The sequence below is a fragment of the Capra hircus genome, chromosome 10 (genome assembly GCF_001704415.2).
Source record: "Capra hircus breed San Clemente chromosome 10, ASM170441v1, whole genome shotgun sequence".
Lineage (NCBI taxonomy): Eukaryota > Metazoa > Chordata > Mammalia > Artiodactyla > Bovidae > Capra > Capra hircus.
In genome coordinates, this window is record NC_030817.1 from 54,897,087 (window position 1) to 54,913,975 (window position 16,889).

The 16,889-nt window shown below is 35.9% G+C and overlaps 1 protein-coding gene across 1 annotated transcript in view; it reads right to left on the reverse strand.

The window, feature by feature from the left end:
• VPS13C (vacuolar protein sorting 13 homolog C) overlaps positions 3,289–16,889 on the reverse strand; it is a 181,405-nt gene continuing 167,804 nt past the window's right edge. The window contains 5 exon segments of the mRNA XM_018054289.1: positions 3,289–5,096; positions 5,388–5,471; positions 6,816–6,939; positions 10,471–10,559; positions 15,799–15,913. Of these exon segments, the coding sequence (XP_017909778.1) occupies positions 4,995–5,096; positions 5,388–5,471; positions 6,816–6,939; positions 10,471–10,559; positions 15,799–15,913 (514 nt within the window). The 3' untranslated portion in view covers positions 3,289–4,994.

Below are 16,889 nucleotides of genomic sequence, written 5' to 3' on the forward strand. Positions count from 1 at the left end.
TAATATCTAATTCGTGCCCCCCCTCCTTTTCCTTCCCCACTACTTTTGAAAGTGTGAATCAGCCTGAATTGAATGAAGTAAGTAAGATTTGATCAGAAGTGTCAAAGTGGGTTAAGAATCTCTAAAAGAGCTCCATAGAGAAGGGAGATGCATCCTGTGCAAGTGTAGCTTCTTAATTTAAACCCTCAGTAAGTGCATGCTTAACTGATTCACAGCAGCAATCTCTGGTGAAGCGTGAAGTGTGTGTTCACTACTATCTTAGTGTATGCTATCACCCTTGTTGTTCAGTTGCCCAGTCGTATCTGACTCTTGGCGACCCAATGGACCACAGCACACCAGGCTTCCCTGTCCTTCACCATCTCCCAGAGTTTGCTCAAACTCATGTCCATTGAGTCAGTGATGCCATCCAACCATCTCATCATCTTTTGCCCCCTTCTCCTCTTGCCCTATCTCCTTTATCACCCTAAAGGATCATGTTGGCTTGTTTCATTACCATTCTAATTATTTTTGCAATAGGGGTCAATCCTGAAAACATTTTGTTCACCAGATTTTTATGTAATTAACAGAGAAGGGGACAGAAACCATAGTAATGTTCCAATCTCCTATATGATGACACCAATTACTTTGAATTCTTCACCAAAACAATTTGCCAGCAAAACTGAAATGCAACATTGACATGGTCTGAAGAGGGAAGAAAATTCTGTGATTCTTCATGGCTTCTCCTATTGTTGTATGTTTCCAAAACTCGGGATGGAGCTTTAATAAACAGATAATTTTGAGGTTATACAGACTTACAATTTATCTGAAACCCTTGGGACCAGATGTATCTCACAATACGGAATTTTTCAAATTTTAGAAAGGCAGTTATGTTTCATATGTCACAGAGCTGGTATACCTCCAAGAAAGTCAGGAGTGGCATCCCATAATCAAATACATTAATTTTGCTACAGACAAACTCATTGACATAAATAGAATTAAGACCACAATAGCCTCATATCAGTTCAGTTCAGATTTTGCTGTCAAATGTCTCCGCTATAAACCCATAAAAAATCTTTTTGTCTTTCAGAGCTTTGTGAATCTAGGCAAGGGACTGAAGGTCTGCAATATGTAAAAAACATACAAAATTTGTTTCCAAAGGCTTTCTCAGTTCAAAAAGAAACTCAGTGTTGAGTATTAAATTCAGAAACAGTAAGCATAAGTTCTACTACATGCTCAATTACTAAGATAAATGGGCTCCCTCTGGCCCAGGGAGTCTCGAATTTCTTTTCAGAGCCAACATACACACACAATACAGAACCCACTTTCATCAGTATTAATCGTCATCCTTGCAGTGATTCTCAACCACAGGGGCTTGCCCCTCAAGGATGTATCATTTTAATATGAATAATCTCCTCAGTTCAGTCGCTCAGTCGTGTCCAACTCTTTGCAGCCCTATGGACTGCAGCACGCCAGGCTTCCCTGTCCATCAACTCCCGGAGCTTACTCAAACTCATGTCCATCGAGTCGGTGATATTACTCAACCATCTCATCCTCTGTCATCTCCTTTTCCACCCGCCTTCAATCTTTCCTAGCATCAGGGTCTTTTCCAACAAGTCAGTTCTCCACATCTGGTGGCTAAAGTACTGGAGTTTCAGCTTCAGTTATCAGTCCCTCCAATGAAAATTCAGGACTGATTTCCTTTAGTATTGACTGGTTGGATCTCCCTGCCATCCAAGGGACTCTCAAGTGTCTTCTCCAACACCACAGTTCAAAAACATCAATTCTTCAGTGCTTAGCTTTCTAGAATAATCTCCAAATCCTTACAAATTTCCAGAATAATCTCCTACCCCTTAAAAGCCTTTGGTTTTGGGCTTCCTTGGGGGCCCACTAGTAAAGAATTCACCTGCCAGTGCAGGAGACATGGTTATGATCCCTGATCTGGGTATATTCCACATGCCACCAAGCAACTAAGCCTGCGGGCCTCAACTGCTGAGCCTGTGCTCTGGAGCCTGGGAATCGCAGCTACTGAGCACATGTGTCGCAACTACGGAAGCCCATGCTCCCTGCACCCTGTGCTTTGCAACAAGAGAAGCCACCGCCATGAGAAGCCTGCATGCTCCAACTAGAGAAAAGCCCAAGCAGCAACAAAGACCCAGTACAACCAAAAACAAATAAAAATTTATATATTAAAACCAACTTTGGTTTTCTCCCCGGTAAAGAGATGATTCTTCTAGCTCTGGCAGTAACTGCAGTTCTGTAATTTAACTGGCATTGATACCTGCAGAGTTCTTCAAGAGTTTGATTACTTAAATCCACAGTATTAATTTTTTTAGTCCCAGTTACATCTTAGAAATAACACATGGAGCCCTGTTAAAAATACAGATGTCCAGGGAGTACCACATCAATGCACTTAGAGACCCACAGCACCAAAAGGGTGACAGTCCCCTCCCTTACACATAATTCAAAATAAAAACAATACTAAATCACGAAACACATGTAAAGAAGTCCACCCTAGGATTGTCAGTACCATCTTTCTATATTTCATATATATGCATTAATATCCTAGATCACACTTTTCCTATGAATCTTGAACCTTTTGTCCTTTTTTTTTCATTTTGATGGCCCCGGTTTTGCTACATTCCTCAGCCAGCACCTGTTCTTCATAGTGGATAACCCAGTACTGCGAGAGCCTTCAGACCTGTAGTCTGAGATCCCAGTGGGATGGGGTGAAGGGTGGGAGATAAAAAAGCAAAAACAGACAGAGACAGACTGTGTGGAAGCTTCCCAGACTGCCGAGTGGTCTAAGAAAGGTCCTGTAAAGCCACTGAGGAGTCTTCAAGCCAAAGTCGGCTATCAGAGGACCTCCCTGTCTCCCAGGAGTGTGCGAGCCCCAATATCCTTGGCATCTCCAGTTGGTGACTGATAGAAAGCATGGACAGAGCAAATGAAGCTATAAATTCTCAATGTGGCAGCCAGGTCCACGGTCACATCAGTTCTCTGCATTCTCTCAGCACTGAAGATCCATACCCCCAGGAAAAACCTTCTCCTGCTTAGCATCTTTGAAAGCTCTTGAGAACTATATTCAATATCCTATGACAAACCATAATGGAAAAGAAGATGAAAAAGAATATATATGTATATATATAAGCTGAGTCACTTTGTTGTACAGCAGAAATTAACATGACATTATAATTCAACTATACTTCAATAACAATTTTTAAAAAGCTTCCCATAACTATTAATCTGTCACAAAAAGTAAAAGCAAATATTGAATATGAAACACAAACCCACAAGGTTTTCACACCTGCAAACAATGTACCAAATGTTTAATTTCTCTCAATAGTTCATATACAAGCAGTTGACTCCCAAAGCATTTTAAAAAACACAAAAGACATTATTAGACTTTACTAATGAATTACTTCTCACCTAGGGGATTAAATCAAACAAAAACAGTACAAATATTTGGAAGTTTATTTCTAAGCCAACTGAGATGATGAATTTCTGGGTTTCTGTAAATTAATTTTTCTTAGTTCAATGTTTTGTACATGCCATCAATACAATTACTTTAATATTCAGGATATTGTCAATAGCTATGATTTATGAAAAATATAACTAGATATCTCAAATTCCTGATTAAGTCACTTTTAAAGACACAAAATATAAGTACACTTGAATAAACTGCAATTAATCACTGATACAAAAAGTATCTGCTTAAAGTTAAAAGTTTCTTGACAGAAAAAAAGTGATGTTGAAAAGGCAAAGACCACAATACTGAATCAAATATTTAGGGCATTAGTTATTATACCCTTTGTTTTAGAGCCTACAGTAAGTTTAGGAAAATTTTTAAGGCCAGTCTTAAAAAACATGAATAAGGATAGTAGAAATGTTACCACACATCTCAACAAAACAGAGCAAACCAAGTTTGTGTACAACTTCATTTCATTTCAGTGACTTTAAGTAAACGTCATGTTAAAAAACATGAGTAAATTTTAGGATTCATCCACGGAAATAAAAAACTTTTGAGCATTTTTAAAAAAGCTTTAATAGGCAGTGCATCTCTAACCGGCATAAACAAGATGCAGAAAGAACAAAAATGAACTGAGCGAGCATCAACCGATGACTTCCCCACAGTGTTGCCAGATGCCGCATTCATATATAAAGCAACTAGAGATTTTTCATTCTTCCTACAAAAGTATTCAAAAATACATTTCTAGGTATGTGTCAAAATTAAGTGTTAAGTTATGATGCCCCTAAAAATCTTTCAACTTATAAAAACAAGTTCTAGGTATATAAAAATATTAAATTTTTCATGCCTGACTTGAAAAACTTAAAGTGCAATATTTTCATGCATCAGCACATTACAATTGTGCCACATAAGTTCATGTAAATAATACCTCAAACTTCCAGAGAACAGAGTACAGATATTTTAAGGTTTTATTTCCATTTGTCTTTATATTATAGTGCAAGGAAGAAAAATAAGCACCAGAGCAAGACATGTTTGTATTAAGAGAAAGTCATGTTTTCCCGGAGGAAAAAAAAAAAGAAAGAAAGAAACATGTCATTTCTCCCTTCAATGGTTTTTCTTAAGTCAACCACTCAGTTTACCAAAAATGTTACATCAGTTCAATTACTGAACAAAATATACATTTTGTCCAAAGACACAATTGTCTAAAAAGCTCTCAGAGAAAACTAGTCCTTCTAAGCTCCTTTCTTATTTTTTAGTAGGGATTTTAATTAAAAACAAGTTTATTACCCTTGTTCCACAATTTTAACATTCACGGAAATTTCACTCTGAATTTAAAGTGGTATTCTTTAAGTATAGACATGAACTGCTATCAAACACACAGCCAAACTGGGAGCCAAAACTAGGGGAGATGGAAAACGAATTACTCTAGAAAAGAATTCCAAAATTAAAGGATTCCATGGAAAATTCTCTTTAGCAAGATAACGAAGAGTGGTGTACAGACAAGATGGTGATTGGTTTTTCTCCCAGCAGCAGCCCCTAGGATCTGTGATTAGGACAGTACTTTGGGCCTGAGAATTCTCAGTGATGATTGCTTCATCAATTTTTGCTGGTGTCTCATTGACTGTCCTTCCTCAATGGCACGACATGCTCTCTGGAAAACAAAATATTTATCACAAATGGTAAACACAAGTACAGGCTCACATGGTGGAGAGCTCAAGGGTACGAGCTGCCCACACAGGTCCAAAAGGAGGAATACACAGTCAGTACGTGTCATGCTAAGACCGGTCTGCCCGCAACATATTATTCCAAGTTTATATATCCATCCAAAGCTTTAACTTGAAGATCTTTTGGGAAAAGTAATGACTTTTGCTAATTATAACAGATTTTTTTTTGTCTTTCAGCTAAAAAAAGGAGGGGGCATTCTTTAAAATAAATCATTTACCTCTGCTGTGGTGGTATCCCGCAGGTAAATTTTCTGAATGTAGCCTTGACTGGCACTATCTTTTTTTTGGAACAGACCTTGTCTCTGTTTCAAAACAAATAACGACAGGAAAGAAATTATTATGGGGAAAGGAAAAAACCTATAACCTTTAATTGAGCACTTATATGTCAATTCTATTTTATAATCAGCAGACTAACCAAATACACATATTCAGGTCTGATAAGAAATAAATCATTTTTGATACAAGGATAGTGACTCCATATGTGAGTTGTTAGAATTTATGAAATTGGATGAGTATACATCTATCTGCATAAAATGATGGCTTTCTGCAGGTGATGATAAATAGCATACAGAGATACCACTTAATAACTCATCACATCTGACAAATCAAAAACCCTCCCTTTATTTCCTTGGCTAAATAAAATTTGTACACTGAGTCAATTCTCACCACTGATGTGAAAGGGAAGTGATAACTGAGAGAACTGTAATATACATGCATACTGACAGGAAAGAAACAGTCTTTCAGTGGTCTGAAAACTATGTTTCATATACCAAGGTACTCTTTCAGTTCTGAAACTCTACAATGAGGTAAGGCTGAAATACAAAATGGTATGGTTTCATAAGTGGTTTCTTTTACTTGTAAACTTCTTTGAAAAGAAAGGAAACATAAAGGATAATAGTACTTACATCTCTAACTATTGAATTTTATAATTAAGTAAGCATTTTTCAGATAGTTTCAGTAATAGAGATAACATAATTATTGCTTAGGAAAAAATATAGAAATTACCATCTTTGGAATAACAATTTCTACTTTTTTTAAAAAAGGGTAAAAATAGAATTATATCATATATAAGAAAAATTATACATTACAAAGTAAAATGAGTTTGAGAATTAAGCAAAAGATAGGGTATCATTTTTGCTAATTACTTGCTATACAATTAAAAAGTTTTTCCACAGAAAATGGAGAGGCAAAGACATAAAAGCATTATTACATACTTAAAATGCATTTGTCTTCTATAAATGCCAAACATTACTAAATGTAAGTGTTCTAGACATAATGTTTATAATAATCTCCTTAAATCCTAAAACAGGGAATCTTCCCAGGAGTATTTCATATTATAGCAAAATCATATCCATATGAAGTAAAACAAACAAACAAAAAAACCCCACTTCTATTCACTTCCATTCTTCTACCAAAAAGGAACCTAACTCTTTCAGTGAACAGATTTAATTCACTCAGTGCAATCAAGGACTGCCAGAAAACGAAGTACAGAACCCAAATTACATTTTCCTTTACTTTTCACAATAATAATAATCCTTCAAATACTTTATGCAGTCAACTGTAAAACAAGAGTCAGAAAGCACTCCTGGTTTCCATTCATTTAACAAAGTTTTGACTCTAAAGGTGTGTGATTCATGTTTTCTTACCTCAACTGATATTTTGAGCAGATTTCCATCAACAGTGGGAGACTGTACAAAATCTTCAAATGGATATTGCCAGTCTATGGACATATGGCCTAGGATTTCAACTTCCTTTATACACAAAACTCGCCTATTTTGCAAAAGGAAACAGAAATATATAGGTATTGATAAAGACAGTTAATTGTTCTAATATTTCCCTCTACTAGATGCCATAGATATTACTTGCTTAGTAAGCAATATAACCTGGCACACTAAAAAAAGTATGCTTCACATTGAAAAAAAAAAAAAGATAACTGTCAAATAAAGAGCAAACATAGCACAACTAACATAGCAGAACTTCAAAAATCCCCCTTCTGCCAATCTTGCAAAATTCAGGAAAGTGTCATTTTTTAAAAACTGAGCAGAAAACTGAAATCATTCTCTTTAAAACACATAAGGAGCAGGCTGTACTTTCATCCAGAAAGTAATAAAGGCAGAAGCCCCTGAAAATGTTTTACTTGGAAAATTATTAATTGCTTTTTACTGTCAATCATGTATGCCTTCTAATCAGGAAAGAAATGTCACAAACCTCAAACGTCAGCAAAGATTCACGTTAGGCCTACTAATAAATATCAGGTTTGAACATTTTAATATTGATGCACTATATCACAGAGTGAGCAGCTCATTTTACTCAACAGCAATTAAAGAAAAAAAAAATCACAGAATCCTTAAAGGGCATCCACATTGATTTCCCAGTGTGTGATTCAGATTAGGTACTGATATAACTATACTTGATTCCAAAGTTTCTGTAACAGAAAGCAAAACTAGGAAAGGAGAGCTGTTGAATCTACGAATGCGCACGGTGCTGGAGAAACAAAGACCCAGCTTTCTACTTGAGAGGTATTTATAGGCTAAAAGGGGAAGCGAAATTCACTCAGTCACGGCCGACTCTCTGTGACCCCATGCACTACACAGTCCATGGGATTCTCCAGGCCAGAATACTCGAGTGGGTAGCCCTTCCCTTCTCCAGGGGATCTCCCCAACCCGGGGATTGAACCCAGGTCTCCTGCATTGCAGGCAGATTCTTTACCAGCTGAGCCACAGAGGAAGCCCAAGAATACTAACGGAGTGTGTGGAAAATCCTCTTGGCGCACAGGAGGGAGGGACTGACTGTTGATCAACTGGCGCACAGGAGGGAGGGACTGACTGTTGATAAACTGGGTCGGAGAGGAGCTGATTCTTGAAAGGAGGCAGGCTTCCAGGTAGGAAAGGGAAATTTTACTCTAGACAAAGGGAAGAGTGCAGTAACATGTACGGCGGCGGTACAAACAAGGCAAGATTTATCTGAGGAATGTAGAGGTCTGCAGCTGGAGTACCAGACATATACAGAGGAGAGAAAATTAGCTTGGTGCCAGCTCTTGAAGGTTTTTTTTCTTTTTTGGCAGGTGGGGTTGAGCGGCTAGCAGAGGTTGTTAAGAAATTCTGACTTTAATCTACAGATGATGGAAATGATATGATAAATTTTCTTATTGAAGAGTCATGGCCAGTGCAGGAGAGATGGGGTAGACAACGAAGGTGGGAAGGGACCGTAATAGTCCAGTTAGGAAACAGTAAGAGCCTCATTTAAGGTGGTGGCTGTGAGAAGAAGAGATAGGTTTTAGATGTTTAGAAGGTAGGGGTGAATGAACTCAGTGACTGATGGGGTAAGGACTGATACAGACCCCGGACACTGTATCTTTCTGCACAGGTACTCCTGAAATTGTGGGTGTATCTGGGACTGTGTCGAGCACTATAGGAAGTGCAGCATTCAGAGCCTCAGCCTACCAAGTGCCTGCAGTGCCTCCAATCACTGTGACAACCTCCAACACCCCTACCCATTCCAAACAGTCTTTAGGAAGTGGACTCCAGCTACCCTACCCCCAGCCTCCTGCCTAGTAGAGAATCAGAAGAGAGAGATAAGAGTTAAAGATAACTAACACAAATCACTGCATCAAACGCAATTCACCATTGACTGTCTTAAAACTCTGCTCTTGACCATTTCGATAATGCTACTGTCCTCCTGCTGCCCTGAACCTCCTTCACTTTCTTCCCTCCTGCACCATGATTCCCGGAGTCCACATCTTGGTCTTCTGAATACCACATTCTCTCAGTGTGGTCTCTTGGATCTCAACTCCAGATCTTTATCCAAACTCCAAGTATCTACACCTATACCTATTTCTACACCTCTCCTTGACCTTTACTTTGTTATCTCAAAGCTATGTCAAACTCGTTAAGTTCAAAATGGAAACAAGTCATCATCTTTTCCGCCAAACTACTGTAAATGGTACTCAAGCCCAAAACCAGCGAAGTCATCTGGTATTCCCTTTTCTTTCATATCCAGTCATCCAACCCTGGTCTCTAAAGGTTGCCTCTTCATACCTAAGGGAGAGTAACTCACTGCGCTGGTCAGGAATGTTATTTTACTAATTATCTCCTGAAAATCTCTACAAGTGATCCGATTTGAAATTACTATGATTTTTCTACTTATGATTTGAAATTACTATGATTTTTCAACTTACTTGAAGAAATATAGCTGTATAATGTACATGTTAATATTCCTACCAAATGCCTAAATCAAACAACTATTAAAATATTACATTTAATCCCCAAAACATGGGTTTCCATTGCTTAGTATGGAATTACATAAAAAATATAAAAAGTACTCTTTAGATTGTTTTGTGAATATTTTGACTTAATTAATGGGCAAATCAGAGGACTAGCTAACTCTCTCTTAGAAACAGTTTGTAGATTTAAGCCTGAATTCTAAAGTTTTCCTTTCTCTCCTTCTCACCTAAATATATTTAAATGCAGTAGTAAGAAATCTAATATCTAAATGTTACCTAGTCTAAGTGCTTTGCTTTAGTTCTAAAAAATACATAACTTAAAATGTTTTGAAAATCATTTATCTGTAATTAGAATAAGTGATATAGGGTAGATCTCAGGAAAATAAACGTAGTAGTTTAGTCCAAGTTCTTTTATTGGGAAAAATTATCCACCACTCCCAAAATATTTAGAAAGAAAATGGAACACAAAGATATAATAACATACTTTTAAAAAGGTATGTTCAACATCCAAAATAAAACCTAGTGAGAAAAAGTAAATTCATCCTCCATAACTGGATGTACAGTTAACATACAAAAGTATCACTACTGTACTTACAAACTCTAATCGATTCTGTCTCTCAGAAGTTGTGTAATTTGGTTAAGCCTCTGAACCATGCTTAGTCTCAGTATCAGCATCTCCAAAACGAGAAGGTCAGAACAGAGGATCTCGAATGAACCATCCAGACCTGAATTTCTGTGATTCTATGACAATGAACAGGGGTTCCCAGGTGGCTCAGGGGTAAAGAATCCACCCGCCAATGCAGAAGATGCGGGTTCGATCCCTGGATCAAGAAGATCTCCTGGAGAAGGAAATGGTAACCCACTCCAGTATTCTTGCCTAGGAAATCACATGGACAGAGGAGCCTTGCAGGATACAGTCCATGCGGTCACAAAGAATCAGACATGACTTAGTGACTAAACAACAACAATGAACATTTTGCAGCTGAAGCATAGTTATCTAAATCCACTGTCATTTTCGTCTCCAAAATTCTTATAATATATACATTAGCATTTGAAAAGATGTCACTTGAAGTCAATACCTATTTGTAACCATAAGGCTTGCCTTCTTGTTCCCAGAAATAGCACAGTGGTATCGGTAAGTCTCTCCTTCTAACTTTTTGACATGATTCTGAAAAGAAAAGAAGACTTAAGATTTGTGTTGTAACATGCATCTGAACAGTATTTCCAGTACTCTATATTAGTGCCAGTTAGGAAAAAATTATTAAAACCAAAAGCACAATTTTACATGAAGCTAGAAAAATGTTCATAGCATTTCTATAAATAAACTTTCACTGAGCCTTAAAAGTCAAGTAACTACTAAATGCTTACTAAGCAATCTTCTAATAAAATACACTTTGTTGCATGATAATTCTGAAACTTTTAAATAGTTTTACCAGAAATAATCACAAATTTCATTTATATGAACCAACACTAGTATAAAACTGGACATTAACATTCCAGAGGTCCTTAACCTGGGGTCCTTAGAAGGACTTTGGAAGGCCTATGAAATACTATAAAAAAAATACAAACTTTTGAAAATGTTTTTCTGAACTTGTTTCCAGAGGACAGTTCATATTTTTCATTAGATTTTTAAAGGGGTCTGTTATCCTTCTCAAAGGTTAAGAACCACTGATCTACAAAAATAAAAATAATAAAATTTCAAGATAATATTGTTGAATATTTGGTCTTATATATTAAACACACATGAGGAGTACAAGTATGTACTAGAACTATATTCCTGGTAGAAAAGAAAACTTAAAGGCAATCTTAATACAAACATGAAGAATTTCTAAGATTTCAAACAGCTGGCACAATTTATTACTGAATACAATTACAAGCATAAAATAATTCAAGTATAAATAGTAGCACATTAAAATACATTTTTTAATTATCTCAAAACTATTGTGACCTCAATCAACAAACATTAAATATCAATAAAGTTACATTTACAATTAATGCTAATGAAATATTATTGACATTATATATAATGCATAATTAAAAATTAGAAGAGAAAATATATGAAAATATAAAACATAAACATACCCAACAAATAATAACAATTTATAACCAAGAATACATCAATATTATCAAAAGGATAATATAATCAATAATAATCACAAGCAGAGAAAGCACACTTGTTTATTATTTCAATAGTAAAATACACAATTTTTTTTAAAGATCCTTGGTTCCCAGTCATTCTTTGACCAATTATGAAAAGCCATGAACAACAAAGATGAATCCCTAAAGAAAGGGAGTCTCAATTCCAGAACGAATCTCAGAGAGAAGTGAAGTTTACCAGTTACTTGTTTCACATCTTCCTTGTGTGAACCAACTAATATCTTTGAATATTTATACCTTAATTCCTTTAAAATGAATATAAATGAATGTAACCATTTAGTATATTTATTTTCTGCCTTGAAGTTTAAATATGTTAAAATATTTAGATTTAAGATGAAATGTACAATACTACTCACTTTCCATCTTCTACCATCTTGTATGCATTTTCATTAGTTATAAACTTTGTACTTTAAAAAACTAAAGCTTTTAAAGTATACTTCACCACCATAACACATTACAGAAACCTAGTTTTCAGCACTTCTGAAACCCACTACACTCTGAGATTCAGTCTCTATGTCAGATGAGTTTATAAAATATTCACTCTTCCTTCCCAAAAATGCAACTAGAATAATTTATAATATTTAGCAAAAGCATTCAATTTTTTCAAGTAAATTCGAAGGAAATAATATAAGATATGAAAAAGCAATGTGTATAATGATGTTTATTACATCATTATAGCATCATAGTATCATTAATGTAAAATATATTACACATATATATAGTATCATAGTGTCATTAATGTAAAATAATGGTAACAGCTCTAATGTCAAGAATTGAGAATAGTCAAATATACGAGGTAAAGTTAGCTCAATAGATAATGCAAGAATTAAAAATGAAGCATTTCTAAGAACCAGGAAAAATATAATGAAGACAAAAAAGCAAGGAAGGCCATTTTAAATATTATATAATTATTAACTATGGGAAGCAAGATGAATATTAAACAAAAACTGGCTATACATATATATATAAATTTCATATATGTCTCTGTGTAAGTGTGTGTGTGTGTGTGTGTGTGTGTGCAGATGGTAATTATCCTGGGAGAAGAGAGGATAAGTAGAAGAGCATATTGATTTCTATGAAAACAGAGAATATAATTCAGTAACTTTCAAAGCTCACTCTTAAAAAATGCAGAGCAATACTCAGGAGAAAAGAAAAGGGGGTAAATCCAAAGATTCCCAAATTATTCCAAATTATTTAGAATGTACCCATATTATAATAAGCACTAAGGAGGACATAATTTTACCCTCTAATGCTCTTCAGTATTTACACATTTTGTTATACTTGGTCCCTTAAGGACAGAAGTCTCATTTCATTTGGATATCCAGCACAGTGTAGATAATCAAACACTCTGTTCCTAACTAACTGATTACAGCAAGATAGTAAGGGATGAAACAGCCTAAATTTCTTAACTATCCATGCCTACCCTTGCTACTCATAGAAAAAAGCTACCAAGCTCTTTTAATGTATAATCATTCTATTTCTTCCAGTTCTCATATCTTAACGAAACTACTAAATCACACACAATGACTATATTTAGCTAAAATAATAAAGTTTCTTGAAGTTTTGTGCTTACTGACATGCGGTTGGAAAACAGGGAAATCATGAGGAAAGGAACACTGTAAAGAGCTACACAATCAAAATGTAAACAATGAAGGAAAAATTTCCCAGAAGTCTCATTAAGACTGTATAAGTAATATTTCCAAGAAAACTGAAAAATACTACTTTTACCTAAGAAGAAAGAATAATTATTAGTGATGATTTAAGACAGAATCTTGAATTAGTTACTGTGCTTGATTCTCATAGAAACTGTATATGAGGCGCCATTTCTGCCAACCCTCAATTATCTAGGCACAAAAAATTTTGTCAGCTACAATTTTAGGCTAGTCTTTGGATGTCATTCTTCTATTTTAAAGTGCTTGTTTCAAATAGGAAGCTTCCCTGGTGGTTCAGACGGTAAAGAATCATCTGCCTGCAATGCAGAAGACCTGGGTTCAATCCCTGGGTCAGGAAGATCCCCTGGAGAAGGAATGGCAACCCACTCCAGTACTCTTGCTTGGAGAATTCCATGGACAGAGGAGGCTGGTGGGGTACAGTTGGTGGGGCCACAAATTCTTCTTTAAAGTGCTTGCTTCAAATATGAAGCATTTACTTTATTATTTTGATAACTATAGTTTAAAAATATATAATGAAACTGAACAGTTGTATGTTAACAGCTTTATTCTCTTTAAGTGTAAAACACAATAAATCTAAGTTCACAATTTGTTTCCAATTTTGGGAGGAAACACGAAAATTGCTAGATAAGATACTGCTAAATCTAACATTTTTATCAATTATAGAAAAAAGAGAAATCAAAATATAACATGTTGAAAATTTACTCTGGGGATGCTAATTTCGAAATCTTAGTTTATATTTTTAAAATTTCCATTAGGATTATGCATCCTCTTGAAGGATTTAAAAGCAAAAGAGACTGGTTTTTAAATATAAAGACATCTATCAATCCAAAAGCCACATAAGTAATCTGCTTAATCACATGTTCAACTTCTATTTTTATAGCTAATAACTGTGAAATAAGCGTAACCAATAAAGAGACTTAATTTTTAAAAAGTATAAATATGAAGGGCTAAGACTGTACATAACATAATTAGAAAAAGATTGCGATTTATCTAGCAAGGGTATAGAGAAGTTAAAATAGAAAAAGAGGCAAGGAATAAATTCTCAAAACTGATGCGCCAATACTTATTTGAGGTTAAGGGACTGATCCAGAGCAACTGACTGTTGTTGTTCCATTGTGTCTGACTCTTTGTGACCCCACAAACTGTGGCCCGCCAAGCTCCTTTGTCCACAGGATTTCCCAGACAAGAATACTGGAGTGCGTTGCCATTTCCTTCTCCAGGGGATCTTCCCAACCCAGGGATTGAACCTGAGTTTCCTGCACTGGCAGGCAAATTCTTTACCATAGAGCCACCGAGGAAGCCCAGAGCAAGTGATACTTCATTTCTTAAAACACATGCCCCAATCAATATTTTCATAACTTGAGTAAATTTATGGTGATTTGATGAAACACAGTTATGTAATTCTATCAGCAGGACTCATAAATATAAAGAACACACAGATTGGACATAACAATTATTCTTTTTTTTTTTTTTTGCAACTTTACCAGAAATGCATATGAATACCATAAGAAAAGGTGAAATTCTCAGGATGATAGTAAAAGTTCAATAAAGTATCCCTCCAACTAAATGTAAAACAAAGTTGATTTCCTGTATCTCTTCATCTTTTATTGACCTCTTATTCCTGTACAATATTACCAGGAATATCACAGTTTTTATCTGTAGCCAAACCACTACAATAAAAAGTTCAGAGAGAGGTAAGAAATGTAAAGATAATTTCATCAGAATGTGGACTCTCACTCTAAATAAATCAGGACAGTCAATTAATATCACAATTTGTTTTGATTTTTAAGGATGAAATCAAGTAGTAGTATACAAAACATTTACTCCTGTATTTCCAGTTCTTGCTGTGTAGGCAGAAAAAAGAAAGAAAATAAAGTTAGAAGCATGCAGAAAGGTAAAATGTAATCACATACTATAAAAGCCAAAGGCTAAGAACAATGAAGAGTCATTTTATTTTAAAGTCAAAGTAGAAAAATATTAAAAATTTTATTTTGGAGGAAAGCTAGTCATGAGAGAATAGCATTTTACATATGTATTGTTTACATTACAAAATTAAAATTAAAATATATACCAAAAAAAATTCCAAAAAAATTTGAAGGTTTTAACAAAAGATTATAACTGTACATAATCTTTTTTTCTCTCCTCCAGCTTCTGTTTACCTGAATAAATCTAGATTTACAATACAGGCCAAATAAATTAATTTGGTTGACAGAAAAGGAAGCAGCGAAATTCCAATAATTAGCTATAAGCAGAGGACTGAAGTTTAACAACATAAATGAAAGATGCTCAATACAAACAGTAATAAAGCCTATGACTACTTTCAACATTATCCTTTTTACACTAAAAAGCTTTGATCCTGTGCAGAAAAGAACTAAATGATGAGTTACTCCTATTTAATACACTATGCTAATAAAATAAAACAAATAATCCAATTCTACCCTGTATACCATTGCTTCCTGTGTAATCTTTAAAGAAGTTCATGAATCAGGAACTTTAGGAACCAGCCATGAAGATTTCTGACCATAGAAATCTTTAAAATTCAATTTCACTCATGACGGTAAAGAATAGAATTTATACCTCAAATATGTCATAGCCCTCAGACTCCTGTCGGTCATAAGGGCGAATGATGCCGTCTTCATGGATCAGGCGAGGGGAACGGAGCCTGGACACATCCTCTGTTGATTCTGCCACCCTGTGTAAGTACATATAAGAAAACACATGAGAATCTCTCAAAATAACATAAATGTATCATTGTATTGATTCAACCACTATACTATGTAACACATGAACCATGAATACTATGCTGAGTCTTGTCAGACTCTCGTGACCCATGGACTGTAGCCAGCCAGGCTCCTCTGTCCATGGGATTTCCCAGGCAAGAATACTGGGGTGGGCTGCCATTTCCTTCTCCAGGGGATCTTCCCAACCCAGGGATTAAACCTGCGTCTCCTGCATTGCAGGCAGATTCTTTACCAACTGAGCTACCAGGGAAGCTCCACTATGTAACACAATATATCAATATTTGATAAATAGTAATTTTAAATAACTTGCCAAAATAATGTGACAAACATTAAAACCAGGTCAGTTTGACTTCATGTTCCCTCACCTTTTCTTAATAATAAAGGCAGGGAGTAGGCCATCCACTCTTTGCATCCCTGGTGTCTAGCACAGTGCCTAGCATATAGTAAGGACCAATAACCATTTGTCAAATCAAAGAGAAACTGAGCCATAAAAAAAAAGCCTCTTCTTACTCCTCTCTGGGGGAGCTCTACCTTGTGAACCAGTAAGAGCTCTCACTCAGACTTTAAGGTCCTTAAGGGCAGGCAGAGTATTTAGCATACTTATGTACTCCTAGCAACAATCAGCGGAGAAGGCAACGGCACCCCACTCCAGTACTCTTGCCTGGAAAATCCCATGGACAGGGGAGCCTGGTGGGCTGCAGTCCATGGGGTCGCTGGGAGTTGGACATGACTGAGCGACTTCATTTTCACTTTTCACTTTCATGCATTGGAGAAGGAAATGGCAACCCACTCCAGTGTTCTTGCCTGGAAAATCCCAGGGACAGGAGAGCCTGTTGGGCTGCCGTCTATGGGGTCGCACAGAGTCGGACACGACTGAAGCGACTTAGCAGCAGCAGCAGCAGCAGCAGCAGCAACAATCAGCACATA